Genomic DNA, 20,674 nt, shown 5'->3' on the forward strand with positions numbered 1-20,674 from the left:
ATATATAAAGGAAACAATATATAAACCAGGAAAGTACATAATATTTAAACAAGACAAAAAAATTGATGTGTTAATACATCATATACATAAAATCATTGCACATGTTAATGTTTTGAATAATAGCTTATCTAAAATAACAATAAATAAAATGCTTCTTTTCCAGTTTTGAACTTTCCCCTCTTGAAACATATTATGCCAGTGTTTCTCAACCTGGGGGTCAGGACCCCTGGGAGGTCGTGAGGGGGTTTCAGAGGGCTTGCCAAAGACCATCAGAAAGCACATATTTCTGATGGTCTTAGGAACCCCTTTGGCAGAGAAGGCTGAAGATCTTTCTGCCTGTCCTTCTCTTCTTTTTTGGAAACAGACAGCGAATCCTCCCACCATAAGCTCTCCTCTGCTGTGTTTGTCCATTCTCTCAACTGGCCTCTCAGCCAAATGGAAGGACTGTATCTGAGACTCCAAGCGGAGAGGGGAGCGCAGGTGTGGTCAGCACATGGCAGTGTGTTGTGCATGTATGGGTGGGGGAGAGTATGCGAGGCTGAAGGGAGGCTTGCGCCAACGACTTTCTTCAAGGCAATGGGGGTTCTGTGTGAGAAGTTTGGTCCAATTATATCATTGGTTGGGTTCAGAATGCTCTTTGATTGTAGGTGAATTAAAAATCCCAGCAGCTACAACTCCCAAATGTGAAGGTTTAGTTTCCTCAAACTCCACCAGTGTTCGCATTTGGACATATTGAGCATTTGCACCAAGTTTGGTCCAGATCCATCATTGTTTGAGTCCACAGTGCTCTCTGGATATAAGTGAACTACAACTCCCAAACTCAAGATCAATGCCCACCAAACCCTTCCAGTATTTTCTGTTGGTCGTGGGAGTTCTGTGTACCAAGTTTGATTCAATTCTATCATTGGTGGAGTTCAGAATACTCTTTGATTGTAGGCAAACTATAAATCCCAGCAACTACAACTCCCAAATTATAAAATCAATCGCCCTCAACCCCACCATTATTCAGATGTGGGCATATTGAGTATTTCTGCCAAATTTGGTCCAGTGAAAGAAATACATCCTGCATACCAGATATTTACATTACAATTCATAATAGTAGCAAAATGACAGTTATGAAGTAGCAACAGAACTAATGTTATGGTTGGGGGTCACCACAACATAAGGAACTGTATTAAGGAGTTGCAGCATTAGGAAGGTTGAGACAGTGTATTATGTGTCTATTGCAATGTATTGTTGAAGGCTTTCATGGCTGGAATCACTGGGTTGTTGTGTGTTTTCCGGGCTGTATGGCCATGTTTCAGAAGCATTTTGTCCTGACGTTTCGCCTGCATCTATAGTAGGCATCCTCAGAGGTTGTGACATCTGAGAATGTGAATATTCTATTGCAATGTCCTGTTTAAGTAAATTCTGATTATTATTATTATTATTATTATTATTATTATTGATACAAAAGCACAGTATGTCACAGCAAACGAGATCTGTATGCTGGATTTCGTATCACAAGATCACAAGTTGAACACTTCCCGAGTGTCTAGGACTGTATGATGTATTTTCAAATGATGCACGCAGATCCAAGTAAGGTGGACTTTTGCAGTTGACAGATTGTGATTTTGTCAATGTTTATTGTTTCCAAATGCCGGTTGAGATCTTTTGGCACGGCACCCAGTGTGCCAATGACCACTGGGACCACCTGTACTGGTTTATGCCAGAGCCTTTGCAGTTTGATTTTGAGGTCTTGATAGCGGCTGAGTTTTTCCTGTTGTTTTTCGTCAATGCGACTGTCACCTGGTATGGTGACATCAATATTCCAGACTTTTTTCTTTTCCACAATCGTGATGTCTGGTGTATTGTGTTCCAAAACTTTGTCAGTCTGGATTCGAAAGTCCCACAGTATTTTTGCATCTTCATTTTCCACGACCTTTGCGGGTTTATGATCCCACCAATTCTTTACTGCTGGCAGATTGTACTTGTGACATAAGTTCCAGTGAATCATCTGGGCCACAGAGTTGTGTCTTGTAGTCCGTCTGTGCGATTTTCTTGCAACAACTGAGGATATGGTTTCATCAGCTTCCTTGTACAGTCTGCATTTTGGGTCATCCGCTGATTCTTCAATTCTGGCCTTAATTGCATTGGTTCTGATGGCTTGCTCCTAGGCTGCAAGAATCAGGCCTTCTGTCTCCTTCTTCAGGTTTCCATCCATGAGCCCATAACCAGGTCTTCTCTTTGTCAACTTTTCCTTCAATCTTCTCAAGGAACTGCCCATGTAAGGCTTTGTTGTGCCAGCTGTCAGCTCTGGTTTGGAGTGCAGTTTTCTTGTACTGACTCATTGTCTGCTTTGAGAAGTTTCCGATTATTGGCTTCAATTAAAGCAGGTTCATGGCTTTCCTTGACATATTCTACCAGGGCGTGATTTTTTTCTTCAACTGCTTGTTTGACTTGTAAAAGTCCTCTGCCCCCAGACTTTGTAGGCAGATAGAGCCAGTCAACATCACTGCAAGGATGTAATGAATGGTCATTAGTTTTGTTGTTTTTCTGTCCAAATTGTCCAGATCTGCCTATGTCCAGTTTATGATGCCAGCAGTATATCTTATGATAGGTATGGCCCAGGTGTTTATAGCCTTGATGGTGTTGCCTTCATTGAGCTTGCTTTTGAGAATTTTTTCTGACCCTTTGAATGTATTCTTTGCTGACCACAGTTTTCACATGTTAATGTTTGATGTTGTTTGATCATTATTGTTGTTGTTATTATTATTATTATTATTATTATTATTATTATTATATGCTTCCCATTATCCCATACCCTTTTCTTTTGATCAATTGAAGTTGTTGTAGTTGGTTCAAATCGATCTGTGCCCAAGATTCCTCTCAAACAGCCTGCTGAGCATTTTCACCGTATGTCCGTGTCCTTCCCCCCCCCCCCCCCCCCCCGGGGACTCATTTTAGGCACATGCATGGTCTTTTTAACAACAGAAAGTCTGTATTCACTTTCCAGGGTTTTTTGTTTTGTTTTGTTTTGTTTTGTTTTGTTTTGTTTTGTTTTGTTTTGTTTTGTTTTGTTTTTAAGAAAAACTTGTCTGGTTTTTAAAACGACCAGGGAAGAGAATGTGCAAGAATGCTCCTGCCCATTAAATAATATTTTCAGGCAAAACATACCTTTGGGGGGGGGGGGGCACAAAAATGATCTTGGGAGGCTCTTTGTAGCCTACATGCTATATTTTGCCTACCCCTATTTTTAATTGCATTTGTAATTGGGGGTTTTGTCCTTATTAAGTATATATTTTAAATTGTTGTAATATTGTTAATAATTTAGTAATATTGTTAATAGTTTAATTATATTGTTAATAGTTTAATGATATTTATGTTGATCTTTTAGATGTTTCTAATTATGTTGTGGTCTTTTTATTTTGTAAGCTTACCTGAGTGTCAATGTTTTGGGGTAAGATTGGGTATGGTTAAAGTTATTATGATTCTTAATCATCAACATGATCCAAAACTGTTGTTTTGTTATTGAATATGATCCAAAATAATGTGTCACTGTGTTATCAGAAAATGTAGTTTTGTAATGCTTGTTGCACAGCCAATGCATTGCAGACAGGAGATTATAGCAAATAGAAAAGTCATTTATTTTGAGGAGGATTTCTTGCTTTCTTGCTTCAAAATATATATTTAAAGACCAAGGGTTGTCCATTGTGATTCTTGATTTAAAAAACTGGCAACTTGTGATTTGGAAAGAAATGGGAAATCGAAATTTCATCTTAAGAAAATCTGTAGAATTTAAAATCAGAATGCAAAGACCAATTACACAACATCAGAGTATGCCACTAGATGTTGATACAGTGGACCATTGGTATCCACTGCTTTGGTACCAATCTCTGGGTCTTCAAGTCCCATTATATAGTAAAAGTGGCCTTATATAAAAAGGGAAAATTGCGGTTTGCATTTTTGGATTTTTAAAATATATTTTCAAGTTAAGGGTGGTTTAATCAGTAGATACCAAAACTGTAAGTGCAAAAGACTTACTGTGTTTGATAAATATAGCATCTTTCAGTAATGCTTGCTTGCATTCTGTTTAGGATCTCATATGCTTTTTTTCAAAGATGTGCCATAGTTAATTATGATCATATCTTGACTATTACATACAACTGAGACATCCAATTTTAATTTACATGTTCTATTATTATCTTGTTGTTATCATGCACCTTCAAGTAGTTTCCAACCTATGATGACCCTAAGGTGACCCCTATCACAGAGGGGTTTTACTTAAGAAAAGTATCTGAATACTTCTCTAATAAGCAAGTTTATATCTTCCTGGTAGAGCTGAAATCTTGAAATGCTTTCATTAACTAAAGTTTAAAATACCTGCAGAATTTCATTGATGCAAAAGAATTCATTTATTTTCAATAGGAATGGCAATTTCCTCTGTGGTTGTCACTTTGAATTGGATTATTCAGATAAGATTATCTTGAAATACTTTTAAAAAATGCAATCTGTTTAAATCACCTGTGCATTGGGATATTGTAGTTGTGATATAATTTATTCAGAGGAAAGTAAATGCAAATCCCGTCTGTGTAAATCTTTCTAAGAAAACCTCATATGTTCCCCTTATAGTCCCCATAAGTCGAAAACAACTTGAAAGTACACAAGAACAACAAAAATGATAGTTGTAATTATAAATAGCTTGACTGAACATGCTTTTAAATTACAACAAGACCAGGCCTGCTGATATAACCATACCCATTTTTCATCAGATGCTGTGAGCCTGGTTATTGTTGACAAGTATTTATTTATTTATTTATCGTGTCAGTAGCAACCAGACAATTGTATCACATTTTTAACATATTTTTAACAAACAGACAAAACAGAGTTTGCAAGCTTGGTAGTTGATTAAACGTCCTTTGACCAGTAGCTAGCCACTTGGAGTGCCTCTGGTGTTGCTGCAAGAAGGTCCTCCATTGTGCATGTGGCGGGGCTCAGGTTGCATTGCAGCAGGTGGTCTGTGGTTTGCTCTTCTCTACACTCACATGTTGTGGATTCCACTTTTTAGCCTCATTTCTTGAGATGGCTCTGCATCTCGTGGTGCCAGAGCGCAGTTCGTTCAGCGCTTTCCAAGTCGCCCAGTTTTCTGTGTGCCCAAGGGGGAGTCTCTCATTTGGTATCAGCCATTGATTGAGGTTCTGGGTTTGAGCCTGCCACTTTTGGACTCTGGCTTGCTGAGGTGTCCCAGCGAGTGTCTCTGTAGATCTTAGAAAACTGTTTCTTGATTTAAGCCGTTCAGCAGTGGAACTCTCTGCCCCGGAGTGTGGTGGAGGCTCCTTCTTTGGAAGCTTTTAAGCAGAGGCTGGATGGCCATTTGTCAGGGGTGATTTGAATGCAATATTCCTGCTTCTTGGCAGGGGGTTGGACTGGATGGCCCATGAAGTCTCTTCCAACTCTTTGATTCTTTGATTCTATGATTCTAAGTCGTTGACGTGCTGGCTGATACCCAAACAAGGGATGAGTTGGAGATGTCTCTGCCTTGGTCCTTTCACTATTGGCTGCTACTTCCCGGCGGATGTCAGGTGATGCAATACCGGCTAAACAGTGTAATTTCTCCAGTGGTGTAGGGTGCAGACACCCTGTGATAATGCGGCATGTCTCATTAAGAGCCACATCTACTGTTTTAGCATGGTGAGATGTGTTCCACACTGGGCATGCATACTCAGCAGCAGAGTAGCATAGTGCAAGGGCAGATGACTGTTTCTGGTTGTGATCCCCAGGTTGTGCCAGTCAGCTTTCGTATGATATTGTTTCTAGCACCCACTTTTTGCTTAATGTTCAGGCAGTGCTTCTTGTAGGTAAGAGCACGGTCCAGAGTTACTCCCAGGTGTTTGGGTGTGCTGCAATGCTCCAGTGGGATTCCTTCCCAGGTTATTCTCAGATCTCAGGATGCTTGTCTGTTCTTAAGATGAAAAGCACTTGTCTGTGTTTTAGATGGGTTAGGGATCAGCTGGTTTTCCCTGTAATAGGCAGTAAGGGCACCTAGAGCTTCAGAGAGCTTCTGTTCAACCATCTCAAAACTCCCTGCTTGAGCAGTAATGGCATGATCATTAGCATAGATGAAGCTCTCCGTCCATTCTGGCAATGGCTGGTCATTAGTGTAAATGTTGAACATTGATGGAGCAAGCATGCTCCCCTGAGGCAGGCTGTTCTTCTGTTTCCGCCATCTGCTTCTTTGGCCCTGGAACTCAACAAAAAAGCTCCTGTTTTGTAGCAGGTTTCCTATGAGGCGGGTGAGATGGTAGTCTTTTGTGATATTATACATTTTTCTCAGGAGGTGGCGGTGGTTCACAGTATCATAAGCTGCTGACAGGTCTATGAAGACAGCTTCTGTGATCTGCTGCCTTTCAAAGCCATTTTCTATGTGCTGAGTCAGGTTCAGCACTTGCGATGTGCAGCTTTTGCCTTTCCTGAAGCCAGCTTGCTGTGGGATCAGACATGGGTCTATTTTTTCCGTAATTCTATGCAAAATAAGTATCTCCAGAACTTTGTAGAGGTTGCACAACAGGGAGATTGGTCTGTAGCTTTTTGGGTCATTACGGTCTTGCCTGTCTTCAAGATGGCGATGACTCTTGCTTTCCTCCAGATTTTGGGGATCTGACAGGATGCAGTGCAGTTGTTCATCAGCTCCAGCAGCCAGCATCTTGCTTTTGGACCAAAGTTCTTGATTTGTTCCATCTGTAGATCATCCAGGCCAGCTGCTTTGCCATTTTTACATTTATTGAGAGCCATGTCCAATTCAGTTGACAAGTGATACTTACTGATAAAATCCTGGCCACATCATACTGTAGGTTTAATTTCAACTATTGCTACTAGAACTTGCATTCGTTTCTATTTTCTTTGGGTACTGTAGAGTCAACACAAGAGAAAACGCGTTTTTGTTTTGCATGAATATATAGCATACTGTTGTGGTATTCATAAGAGCAAATAAATTTGTTGAAGGTATTTCTGCCATGATAGAAAAATTAGTGTCAGTGTATCTCTAAGGAGCTGGCCTAAGTACCCTTCAGGCAAGGACCCAATTTGATCTTGGAACTAAGCAAAGTTTGCTCTGAGCAGTACTTAGATGGGATACTACTAATGAATACCAGGTGTTGTTGGCTATATTTCACAAGAAATAACTAGCAGATCCACATCTGAGGATTTCTTTAAGAAAACCCTGTGAAATTAACAGGGATAAAAAGGTAAAGGTTTCCCCTTGACATTAAGTCTAGTCGTGTCTGACTCTGGAGGTTGGTGCTCCTCTCCATTTCTAAGCCGAAGAGGCAGTATTGTCTGTAGATGGCTCCAAGGTTATGTGGCCAACATGACTGCACTAAGCTCCATTTTCTTCCAGAGCAGTACCTATTGATCTACTCACATTTACATGTTTTTGAACTGCTAGGTTGGCAGAAGCTGGGTGTAACAGTAGGAGCTCACCCTGCTCCCTGGATTCAAACCACCAACCTTTCAGTCACCAAGTTCAACAGCTCAGCAGCTTAACCCACTGCATCCCATAATAGGGATACCACGAATGTTTTGATACATATTCTTACGTATTCCTGAGTGCCAGGTGTAAAGAAGTTGATTATAAATTGTATGACTTTAACTGTATTTGTGTTTAGATTGGCTGCACTAATGCTGGAGCGGCCTAGCTGAGAGGAGTGCGTTACCATGGAGACGATGCTGTAGAGAAGTGGGAGGAGCTTAGAGGGGAGAGTTTGAAAAGCGACAGTTTATGTTCAGTGAGGGTTTAGGTTCAGAGGAGTGAACAGTCATGAGTTAAAGTTTATGTTCAGTCAGAGTTAGGGTTTAGCAGTGAGGAGTTAGAGTGAGGAGTTGAGAGAGAAGGAGAGGCAAAGGTGGCTGAGTGACTTCTGAAGCAAAGTTTCGAGGCTTTGGGAAGCCGGGTTTGGCTATTGAAAGTTTCTCTGGCTAGGGTAGCCGAAAGGGGGAAACATAGCCGGAATTCTTTAGTCCAAGGAGAGGCTAAAGAATAGCTTATTTAGAATTTGATCTAGGAAGGATCAAATAAGGGAAATATCCCTGTATTGACACTTTGTCCGAAGCAAGTGCTCTATGTCAAGAAGATACTGTATAACCTGAAAGAGTGTAACATTCATCTAACCAAGCATTATTCTGAGTTCCATAAGAAAAGTTACCACTTGCAACCACACGCTTTGTGCTCAATAAACTTGTTAACTTTTGTTTGAAGACTGCCTCATCTCCATTAATTCTGCGTCCAGTGTGCCATATCTCCCATTAATACCTCACATCACACATTGGTGGCACCATTACGAGTAATAAATAATAAATCGTCCCTCCTCTCTCCTAATTCGTTACACCAGGTTTCCAAAGAAATACAGGTTATACTGTTTAACCAGACAGTTGGAAGGGCATTTGTGGCCCCTTCTGCCCCCATGTAGGCTAACAGCACTGCTGTTACGAATAACCTAAAATGTCATTCCAAGAACTAGAAGTTTCATATGACTGAATTACAGGGTGGCTTTCTATTTGTTTTGTGGGCTGGGGAGCAGTATTGAAATGCAAAATCTTGATTCCCACAGTAATTTTTGGCCAAGAATTTTCAAAAAATCTCAACAGTTTGGGAACCCAAAGATCACATAAAAAGCCCACATGTCAGCTTCGTGTAACTCAAATGATGCAGCCCCCACAATTCTTGCATCTGGCGTACACATTCACACCCAGTATCTGGCTAGCTATTATAAAAGGAATGCTAGGCAGAACATGGTGAGTTTTATGTTGTTAAATAAGAACAGATAGCTAAATGAGAATGTTGTTAAATTAAACAGTGAGTTTCATTTCGTTAAATGAGAATTTTATGTCATGTCATAAAATTATACCCGCTATTTACAATAAACAAAATATCCTAAAGTGAAGACCGAAATGTCTTAAACAAAACACTCCTTTAGATCCTTTTATAAAGTTTAAGTAGATGGGAGTTAAAGGTAATTAACTACTGTAAACAGAAAGTTGTTTTGTTAAATCTAAAAGAATGGAGTAGTCATAACAGTCAATCATCTTTCAGAGTCCTGATGTTTTAATGAAATCATTGAATAGCCAAGCACACTAAGCAATCAAGTAGGTTTAAAAACTTGTATACCCTGCACTGTAAACTGAAGCCTTCGACAACACATTGAAGCCTGTTAATTGATGTTCTATTGAATGCTTTAATATTTTCAAAATGTGAAATCACTTAATATGGAGTATATGGGAAGGATTTTTTTTCAAAACTGATTTAGCAAACAAAAATGCTTTAAAAACTGAGCAGTTTTGCTCTTGTGAGTATCTGAGATGTTAGGAGAGACACTGAGCAGGAGCATGCAATAACTAGAAGTTAAAGGTTTATCAGTTCAGAAGAGAAATAGTTCTAGAGTTATGATAGTTTATGAAACTCAGAGAAAAACAAGATGTCTGTCAAGGGTTCTTTAAAGCAAATACTTAAAGAACTTGAAGTAAAGTGAAATAAATGCTCAAAAATAATTACTAGTTATTATATCATCTTCTGTAAGGCTAATCCAATTATGAGTGCATTGTGTGTGTGTGTGTGCGTGAGCGCGTACATACAGGCTAATCCATTGCATATGCAGCCCTGGGCATTTCTATGTTTGTATGGTTAAGATCTGCTGGTTCCTGACAATCTACCATGTAATTATTTCTATTGACATATGAAGCAGTGTTTGAATTTTTCTTTTTAATTTGTCCCACTATATTGCAAATAGATGCTTACTACACCAGTACAATACCTGTGTCCCTACGTATTCCTGCTAAATCTATTGACAAAAACTGAATAGAATGCTAATGTTATGTGCAGGAATTTGGTTTATTCTATGCTAACTCTTTATTTTTAATGTATCTTTTTAGATTTTCTTGATGGATATGTGTCTTCACCTTAATCCAGTTGTTAATAAGAAGACTTTCTTACATTATAATGGATTTTAAATGGTACCCTCAAGAAGACAAGCTTTATAATAAAATTTATGTCTGAGAAGTGGTACAGCTTATTGCACACAACAATGACAACCTCTCATATGAATGGACATGTAACAGAAGATTCTGATAATGAAACAAAAAATGTGGATCTTCCACCACTTGAGGAACCTCAAAAGCATAGAGAAATGGCTGTTGACTGCCCTAGTGACCTGGGTACCAGGATGATGCCATTGCGGCGGAGTGCTCAACTTGAGCGAATTCGACAACAGCAAGAGGATCTGAGGCGAAGAAGGGAAGAAGAAGGAAAGAAACAGGAACTAGACCTTAATTCTTCTATGCGCCTGAAGAAGTTAGCTCAGATTCCTCCCAAAACTGGCATAGATAACCCTATGTTTGACACAGGTGAAAGTGTTATTTTGGAGAGCCCACATTGTGCTGTGAAAGTCCTAGGTATGTATATTTTTGAGTGAACTGAAACTTAGATAGAAATATATTAATTTAGGATTCCAAAGTAGTCTTTTCAATACCAGCACTATGCACATTCTTGTTACTGACCTGAAAACAGAACTGATGGTTCAAAACATTGTGAATTATTATTGTGATAAAGGCTGATTGGTTTCCATTTTTACTGAGAGAATCAAGAGCATGATACTTAACTATACTGTTTTAAGATATGTTTTTATGGCTGCCTCTAATGTAGGAGCTTTTCCCCATAGTAACATCTGCTGCATTCAAATATCTGTGTATGCAAATTTATCATGTGCAAAATCCTAACCTCTTGTAAATACTGTAAATATTTCTAGATCAACTACTAAATCCAGTTACATTAAAACAGTAAATTAAAAAATCAAAAGAGGTAATATGTTTTAAACAACAAATACTTCAGTTGTATCAAAATAGTATCACAGAAAAGTTATAAAGCATGTGGAAGCAAAAAAATGTTTAGTGTTGAAAAGCCCAGAGGAGAACCAGTTGAGACTTTCTGGAGAGGATGTTTCAAAGTTGGGAAACCACATTAAAATGAAGTCTTTCTTTCTAGCAGTCATCCAACTCATGATAGTTCATAATGGCAGCAGGAAGAAAATCTTTGAAGGTCATCTTAGTGCACTAGTAATCTTTCAGATACATGTGTCTCTTAGAGCTTTAAAAGTGAACATTTTGAATTGTGCCCAGAACTGGGCCATGAACAACACACATTGTTTAAATATTGGTGAAATATTCCTAGTAATCAACCACGGTTAGCTACCTAATAACTATACTTAGAACTAACTGTAGCTATTAGGCAGTATTCAAACACAGTCCTGCAGTTATGTGTTACTTTACATTCTGTGTGTATATTTGCCTTCAAGTCATCTATTGACTTATGGCAACCCCATGAATTTTAGAGGGTTTTCTTAGGCAAAGCATACTCAAAAGTTCCTTGCTAGTTCCTTTCTCTAAAATACACGATATTCTAATTTGCTAGGAAGTCTATCCGGGAGAGACTGCAACTGTTTTACCAATCAGAAATAGTGGGAAAATGCTCTGTATTACAGCTAACACTTGAACCTCTAGTAGCAAAATTAATTTTGAGTATTGCTAAACTGTAAATATAAGCCTTTAGTGCAGGTTCACTCTCCAGCCCTAGTCAGTATAATTACTAGAGGAAATGCTGGGAATTGTGTTTGGAGTACCCAAAAGAAATTGACTGCTGTCTCCCTGGGCTAGTGAGCCACCTAACAAACTACCACAACTGAGCTTCAGTTTATTGTTTCTCATCAGAGTACGTACTTGTGCAAGCACCATATTTTGTGTTTTTTCAGCCACTAGTTACATGTAGAATTAGAATTAGGTTATAATTACTTGCATACCCCTAATATACTGATAACATAACATTCCAAAACTCTGAATTATCTCACTCAGTGGTTTCATGTAAAATTTAAAAGCCATTGGTGATAGATGGATATTAAGTCCCCAAGCACCGCCATCCGAAATTTGGCATTCATGTAGCAATATAACCACTGAAACAATGTTCCTAGGTCCCATCCCAGATAGCGTAGCCAAAAGGAAGTAATGCAGTTTGTTTGAAGAGACTGCAGTACGTACAACCTTGAAGATGAGTATTCAATACAGAAACACTATGTTGCAGGACCCACTTATGTTTTCTTGTTCCCAACCAATAGTTTCTTAGTTCACATATCTATTTCAACTGTAATTCATCCTTCTTTAAAACATGGTTAAATGAAATACTAGTTTTAGACAAGATTGCTGAATAGGTAAGGTGCCTGAAATAGTCAGTATATCCATAAAGGTACAGTGGTTGAATCCATTGTAGACTATCTGGAATAAGTAATTTCTAGTTATATTTGATAATTTTTAAATTTGTCATTTAAATTGTTTCTGGAAAGGTTTTGGTTCCATTTTATTTTTATAAAATTTACTTATGTAAATAAAATAAAAATGTAGCTCTGGTGGCAAGTACTTTATTTATCGTATCAGAAGCTAACAGAGGGTACAGTTGTAATGTATTTTTTTTAAAAAAACACAAAAATTAAAAACTAATACTAAATGTCCTTTGACCAGTAGTTGGCCACTTGGAGTGCCTCTGGTGTTGCTGCGAGGAGGTCCTCCATTGTGCATGTGGCAGGACTCAAGACTGCTTTTTAATAGGTGGTCTGTGGTTTGCTCTTCTCGCATGTTGTGGACTCTACTTTGTAGCCCCATTTCTTAAGGTTGGCTGTGCACCACGTGCTACCAGAGCAGTCTGTTCAGTGCCTTCCAAGTTGCCCAGTCTTCTGTGTGCCCAGTGGGGAGTCTCTCATTCAGTATCAGCCATGGCTTGAGGTTCCAGGTTTTAGCCTCCCACTTTTGGACTCTTGGTTGCTGAGGTGTTTCTGTGAGTATCTGGGCAGATCTCAGAAATCTATTTCTTGATTTAAGGCATTGGCGTGGTAGCTGATATCCAAACAGGGAGTGGGCCGAAGATGTCACTGCCTTGTCCTTTCATTGTTGGCTACTACTTCCTGGTGGATGTCAGATGGTGCAATACCGGCTAAACAGTATAATTTCTTCAGTGGTGTGGGGTGTGGGCATTCTGTGATAATATGGCATGTCTCATTAAGAGCCACATTCACTGTTTTAACGTGGGCAGTGGTATTGGCAAGTGAGGAAATGAATTACTTGAACATGCACCAGAATTCACTTGATTTTCACAAGCCAGCAACCAGACTTGTGCCCAAATTTAGTAAATCCTTCAGTATTATTTCTGTTATTATTCTGCATTATTTCTTGTTTAATTTGTTCACAGAAGATTCACATTTCATAAAGTTCCAAGTAAAAAAATACCACTAGGTATTAATCCTTTCAGTTTTCACTCATGAATGTTCTGTTCTTGTGAGTTAAAATGTCATGCAGGGAGGATTAATATATGTGAAAGCCATCACAGCAGGTATAGCATGGCTTAATCTTTGAGGAGATTCCTTTCACTAACAAGAAAAACTCTGCCAGATGGTACCTTATTGGCAGAGGAGGAGAAATGGTTCTTTGCTGCATAGAATTTTGAAGAAATCATCTGAGCAGGGTTTGCAGTTTAGGATTGAGTTGAGGTACTCCCGTTGCATCTGGTGGTCCTCCTTGAAACCAGATGGTTGTCACAGGATAGAGCTCCCCTAAAGTTTTTGCTGAAACAGTTCTTAGCCTTCTTTTCACAAGGTTCATAGTCTGCCCCTCTGTCTGGCTAGTGCATAAGGATAACCACAGAATACTAGAATTCTTGTGACCAGTGAGGGATTTCTGGCACCACTGTCAGAAATTCAGCACAGGATGAAAAGGTTACCTGCTGGGTGCTGACTCGTTATTAGTTGCTCTTTCCCCACAACCCATTCTGTTTGCTTTGGTTAAATGTAAAGACATATTTAAATTTAGTTTGTCCTTAGACATGTGGAACTGAAACAATTGACAAGTGGATGCATGTTTTTATCGTAATAGAGGAACATATCGCTCCTGTCAGAAGCATAACTATATTCAAGCCTTACGAAAGCAGTCTTTTTTAGGCATATGCATAAATCCCAGTGATATCTTGCAGCAGGTACTGGAGAGATAGGATAATTTTAGTTTGCTTGCTCTAAAAAAGCAAACCTTAGTAAAGGAAGTATCTGCTAGACCAGGCATGGGGAAACTTCAGCCCTACATGTGTTTTGGACTTCAACTCCCACAATTCCTAACAGCCTGTAGGCAGGAAACTTGTTCTGATGTTCTTTTATTTATAAAACGCCATGTACTGTGATGGCAATCAATACAGCCAAGCCATACACGTTAACTGGGGCTAAGAGAACAGGATTCCCGGAAAAATAAATACTGCAAATTATTATTATTATTTTGGGGAAAAAACATGAATAAACACCTCTCTGAATAATCTCTAGGTCCTATAAAATTTATATAAATAAATATATGGTTAACTTCTTCCCTCTTTCTTGGGGGGGGATAATTTTAATTAATAAGAAAATGTTTAATTACATTTAATAAAAAATGGGGAAGAAAGCAAAAAGAGTGAAGAGTTGGGAATAAATACTACTGATACATTATTTTGTACCAATTTTATTTCAAATCGTATGCATATGTGTATTTTAATTGTGTGTCCTACGTTAGCTATCCATTTAGTCTTTCACTTGTTTTGTTTCTGTGGACTATGAATTTATGGTTAACTTCTGGTGGAAATTGACAATAGAATAATTTCTGGCATTGAGATACAGCAGTAAAAATGGAAGTGTATCTTCCAGCTAAAATTTTAATTACATATCCAGTTCTGTGCATATTTACTCAGAAATCATTTTCACAGTTTCAGTGGAACACACTCCCAGATAAGTCTGTACAGAAATGTAGTTTTAGAATGCATCAGCAAAATTACTGTTAGAGATTGTCACACCCGTTAGCTAGACTTAAACAAATTAAGGAATGTTGTCTCTGAAAACATGTACAGTAAAGACAGAAGCAGAAGTCATGTATACAATTAAACTCTGATTTCAGGAAGATGGCGCTTCTTTACCTTCCATTGTAGGATAGCAAAACATTTTTATAGATGTTCTCAAACTATTTTACTTAAGTGATACAAGATGATGCATTGATATCCCAGCCACTAATTGTTTAAATGTGCATACATACTTGGTATTTTTCAGTCTCCAGTGTCAGCATATTACTGATTGACTGACATAAGTCAATGAATCACATTCTTCTTTCATCAGTGTTGTGACTACCTGAATTCTGTTTTAATACTAACTTTTGATAGGCTTTTAACTGTATTGCTCTTCCTGAGAGGAAGGTAGGATACAAATCATCACAGTCATCATCCTTATCATTGTAGTTGCAATTGTTGTTAAGGTTGGTATGCTTTACAAAATAAAGAGAATTCGTGGTAATCCACTATTTGATGAACTCAAAAGGGAAAATACATTATGTGACAGTTTCATAAATGATTTGTAAGCTAGAGTTCAACTTTTTCATTTACTAAATATTTATCATATAAAAAAGAAAAAAATGAACTCTAAAGAGTTGTTCTGTAAGCTTGCTGTTTGTGTAGCCATGCCCTAATCTCCTGATTTCTGAGTACATCAGACAATTTAGCTGAACTTCAGATCAAAAATCTTATCTTGCCTTGAAAGCTGTCAAACCCTGTTAAGATGTGTGGGTGAAGAGAACAGCTATATTATTTTTATTTTTAGTAGTTTGGAAAGAAGCCATGCACGATTGCCAATGCAACACAGGAATATGGTAGTCTTATACTAATTTATAATATAAATCCATATCCTCAAATAACCAAATCCCTACACATGATAATATACTATTTTTGCTCAGTTAAAAGTTAATCTACATTGTAAATAGTGCTGGTTTATACTGAGTACTCTTGTTTTATTTACTACTGTAATTTACTTTTCAGCACAAAAGGAAGTTACAACATAAATTTTGTGTTGTAAGGAATAAAGCAAGGAATTAGGAGTTATTCTTGTGCCCCCTTTTTATTGAATATGCCAGTGTGTAGTATTTTCCATGTGCAAATTGTGTCAAGTCGATTCCAGGAAGATCAAGTCTTTCATTTGCTAATTATGTTGCCCCAAAACAGAAATGTATTTTAGTTGGTAGAGTGTCTATGTATTGACTGTTCTTTTCTTCAAGAGATGCCTGATATAACATTTATTTAATATAACCCAGCCACAATTTCCTTTCCCTCCCTCTTCTCTGCTTTCTTCTGATGTTGAAAAAGTATCCACCCCTGCAGCTGCTCATCTTTTTTATTCTCTCTTATTCTTTGGAATGATACACACACCGAATGCATTCGTCCTGTTGCTGAAGCCAGAGAAAAGGTGCAGTCTAACTCATAGCAGGATATAATTGAGTATCAAATTGGGCATTTAGCAGATTTGTTTTAATAAGCATAAACCTTGCTATATTGTGAGCAGATTGCATTTTATTGTCAGAGTCACAGAGACATGTGTGCACTTCTAGGTATAGGATAGGTAGGTATAGGATAGGTAATATTTTACTTCTGGCAGTACTGTGAGGTATTGATCCAGAGGTTTCTAACTGTGGTGCACTGCCTCTACAAAAGAGGAGCTTAAAAACATTCATAGGTAGACAACCAGAATGTGGTGCTTTAAAATTCAGCCTATTTCTGTTTAACTGGGAAGAGTTATGGGGATGGAGATTAAGGATTAATGTGTGACCCTAATTGATGTCTTAAATCACAAACAAGGGAGGTTGTCTGACATTAAAGCTTGTAATGCCATTTTCATATGTGACTCTCGGTGAAGCAAGGTAGAATAAGAATTCTCTTTCCTGTACTCAACCAGTAGAAATGCATTGCTAATGTATCATTTCAATCATTGTGACATCTATAGGTATTCACTTGAGTAGTGGGGAAGTACAGTTTGCAAAAGGATATGCTTATTCAGTGAGGCTTACTTCTGAGTAGACAGGCATGGGAGTGTATTGTTAACATCTTACAGTCCACTGTTTTGGAAATTGAAGTTTACATCACCTTTGGTTGTAGTGATGCAAATTATGACTTATCCTTATCCTGCACACTGCTGATTAAAAACCTTTTGTGTTCAGAATAGTTTCATGAATGTGTTTAGTTTTTCATAAGGAAATTATTCTTGTATGGTGTCAGAAACTCTAGAGAATTAACATAAGATTTCATAAAGTGATTAAGGGTATCCCGGAATGAGTTCTGCTTAATCTCACAAACCAGGTAAGACTAGCATACACTGGATGACACCTAATAAGTAGCCTGAATAATCTACATTGGATTCATATTGGTTACACCCTCTGTGCCCTGATATATGCCATCTGATAACCCAATTATTTCTGAAACAGCTGTTATTCATGATTTTATGCATAAGTATTTATGTAGCTTTAAAATGGGCTCTTGGATCACATTATGTTCCTTTAATGCAGGAGTAGGGAATTTGGGGGGCTTCAGGGGACCTTTTTCTGAATTACAGTGGCTACATTGATTGGGGCTGATAGAAGTTGAAATTCAGCAGTGCCTGTAGGTCCACAAGTTCCTTAGCCCTGTTTTGTTAGTGGGAGTTAATGCTCAGTACTCAGATCCACACAATCACGCAACATCAGGTTGCATTCACACAACTGCATATAAGGTTATCTGGATAAGTTCTTGGATCAGGTTGTAAATATTTGCATATTATGTTCCTATTGAATACAAAGATGAACAATTTCAGTTATTTTTCTCCTCACTTCTCAAGAGTACAGGAATTTGGGTGCCATTTTTAATGGAATTTGTTTCCATGTCATGTGGGAAAATCCACTTGTGCAGAAATAAGTACAGCTTTTCCATGTAAAAATGTGTTTGGGGTTGAAAATGTGTGTTAAACCTATTCTTTTGCATTAAAAGCAGTATATTTTGCACTGGAGGCAGTGTAGTTGGTGCTAAAGATACGGATTCCTATATTAAAATACTGTTTTTATATAAAAAAATAGAAAGCATATTTTTGCCCAACAACATGCTTCTGTGCATGTGTTTCTATTCAGATTTCTCCAGATGAATTCTAGCAGCTCTTTTCATTATCTTTGTTCAGGTAATTTAAGTGTCAGGGTGTCTGTTTTCATTAAGGGTTGAAATATTAACAAATATTCTTCACATTATCTGAGTAACATTTTCATTGTACTGGATTTTGGGGCCCAAAGAAGATAGTGTAGATTTAGAAGAGCAAATTCTGGTCCACAAAAAAAAAAAAAAAAAAGACCATCAAACAATTTCATGGCTAATGAATTAATTGTGTTCCAATGGGAATTTGGGACTTATTGCACACTAGCTTATTATGACTTCACCTGAAGTATATATTCAGTATTTTTAATGGTTTTTAAAATAAAAATAATATGGTAACACAAATAATTTTAGAGAGGAGCTTTTAATGTATAACTTGAATGAAATATTGTTTGTCTCGTTTTAGGTTGTTTCTTGCATGAGTTTTCAGAGTGTAGCTTTTATTAGCAAGAAAAATAATTATATTAACCACTGTTGATGCAATTAGTCTGATTGCAGATATCTGGTCTTATGTACAGCCAGGCTAAGTAATGTGTATCTGTTTCTTTTTCAGAGGTTGATGAGCTTCTGTCTTCACTTAAACATGTTCAGCACACTCTGTTAGATCCCCAAAGTCAAGAGGAAATTGCTCTAATTTTACAGCTTGTGCAAAACACTGACTTTCAAAATGCATTTAAGATACACAATGCTGTTACTGTGCATATGAACAAAGCCAGCCCTCCATATCCCCTTATCTCCAATGCACAAGAGCTTGCACAAGAGGTATGTATTGCATATATTTCTTTCTGGTGATTAAACTACTAGCTGTCAGTTTATTCAAAGTTGTGAGCCATAGATGTATAATTAAAATATAAAGATGCCAAAAAATAAAGTATGCATTATCTAAGTCACTATATGTGTATCAGAAATACAGATTTGAGTTTTGCCTATCATTTAATTCCCATTCAAATAGGCAATTGAATATCTATATTTTCTGTTTCTACCATCTTTTGCTTTTATTTTTCTGTTCTAATGAGTTAAGATGACTAAGTAAACAGGAAGTAGACACAGACTTAGGAGTGAACATGAATTCTACACTTTTTTCAGTATAAGATACCATATATACACATTTTGTACATGACCAGAACATGTATACATAAAACATCATAAATGCACATACAGCAGAGTTGGATCTAGGTTTTGACATAGTTGACTGGTGGAAGTGGACTTTACTGCTACTTTCTTTTCACAGCAGCCTAATGAAAAGGCTACTCAGAGATTCATGGGATGCTGTTGACTGTGGTGAACTGTGGTGGGGGAAGGAGGATCACTCAAAGTTAGTAGTGGGACCATCTGCTAGCAGGTGCTAAGTCCTGAATTCAGGCCAAAGTTCATGTGCACTACTATTGGTGCAAATAAATATTTTATTGTTGACATTCTCAAGAAAGCACACATTGGGGTGGGGGTAGGGGACAGTTTATAGAGTTCCTGTGGAGACAGATTTGGGAAGAAATATTTCAGATTGGGTAAGGTAACTGCACAGATACTTTAAGTATGGAAATAATATTTGTGTCGCCTGACTTACCTGGAGTGTCTAGGTGGAAGAAGTAATGCATCCAGTGAATAGGGCACCTGATGCCCTGTTTTCTTCTCATAAGCCAGCCTCAACACAGAGAAGCCTTGCCTGTTAAATAGCTGGGCATCTGCCCACTCAGTGAATTTGAAGTGGCATGCCACATGTTCATTGGCTGGTGGATATTTTCTCCCAGACGGATTGGGGGAGCCAGAGCAAGATTTGGAAAAGAAAATTCAGATTGAGTCAGGTAATTGCACAGAAACTGCGCTAGATATGGAAACGTCCTTCCCACAGAGATTAGATTAGCACCATCGCTAATGGTCTTCCGCAAAAAAGTAAAGACCTGGTTATTTGTGCAGGCGTTCGAATAATTAGTGCAAGACTGGTAATGACATAGGAATGGAACAATGGATGACGAATCTGGATCATGTTTTTAGTGACGAGATGCTAGTGAATGGTTATCATAGTAATTGTGTATTAATTGTGTATTAGATTAGGTTATTAACTGTTTTATATTGGTGTTTGAATTCTGCTGTGTTCTGTGTCTTGTGAACCGCTGTGAGTCGCCTTCGGGCTGAGAACAGCGGTATAGAAGCAAAGTAAATAAATAATAAATAATAACAAACTTTATTTTTAACCTGTCTTCTCTCCCTGGAGGGACTCAAAATTACGGAAAAAAAGAATATTCATTTGCTCTTTCTTTCCAAGAAAGATGTTTTCCGTTGCTCGGGAAGCCCCATTGGGCAGAATGCTGGCGGTCTGAGCCAACTGTAGTATTATTTGGAAGTTGGCAAGTATTCAGATGCACAACTAAACAAGGTTTATCCTTGTTGAAATGTGTTTTCTGCACATAAAAATCACATGTACTTTTTCTCAGAAAATAGTTTTGTTCGAGGAAAATGTGTCCCTGCATAGAAGACATTTCTGGATAGATGAATCCTTTTTAAAGTAGACATGGAATGAGGAGCAGTACAGAAATCTTCATGCTTTTATCCAGCATGGAGAATATTGCAGGGATTATTTTTTCTTGCTTGTGAGGACCAAGAAGAGAAGATGTATCATCTTACACTGTGCACACACCCAGGGGAGTTTCTGACTACTTGTTCAAC

The 20,674-nt window shown here is 37.9% G+C and overlaps 1 protein-coding gene across 2 annotated transcripts in view; it reads left to right on the forward strand.

Annotated features, from left to right (window-relative positions):
* PALS1 (protein associated with LIN7 1, MAGUK p55 family member) overlaps window positions 1–20,674 on the forward strand; it is an 87,940-nt gene that overhangs the window by 39,922 nt on the left and 27,344 nt on the right. For both annotated transcript variants that reach the window (XM_060762579.2, XM_060762572.2), the window contains exons 2-3: window positions 9,904–10,422; window positions 18,564–18,772. In XM_060762579.2, coding sequence (XP_060618562.2) covers window positions 10,020–10,422; window positions 18,564–18,772 — 612 coding nt within the window. In that variant the 5' untranslated portion in view covers window positions 9,904–10,019. The remainder of the gene's footprint in view (window positions 1–9,903; window positions 10,423–18,563; window positions 18,773–20,674) is intronic.

Source organism: Anolis sagrei, chromosome 1 (assembly GCF_037176765.1).
Source record: "Anolis sagrei isolate rAnoSag1 chromosome 1, rAnoSag1.mat, whole genome shotgun sequence".
NCBI classification, from domain to species: domain Eukaryota; kingdom Metazoa; phylum Chordata; class Lepidosauria; order Squamata; family Dactyloidae; genus Anolis; species Anolis sagrei.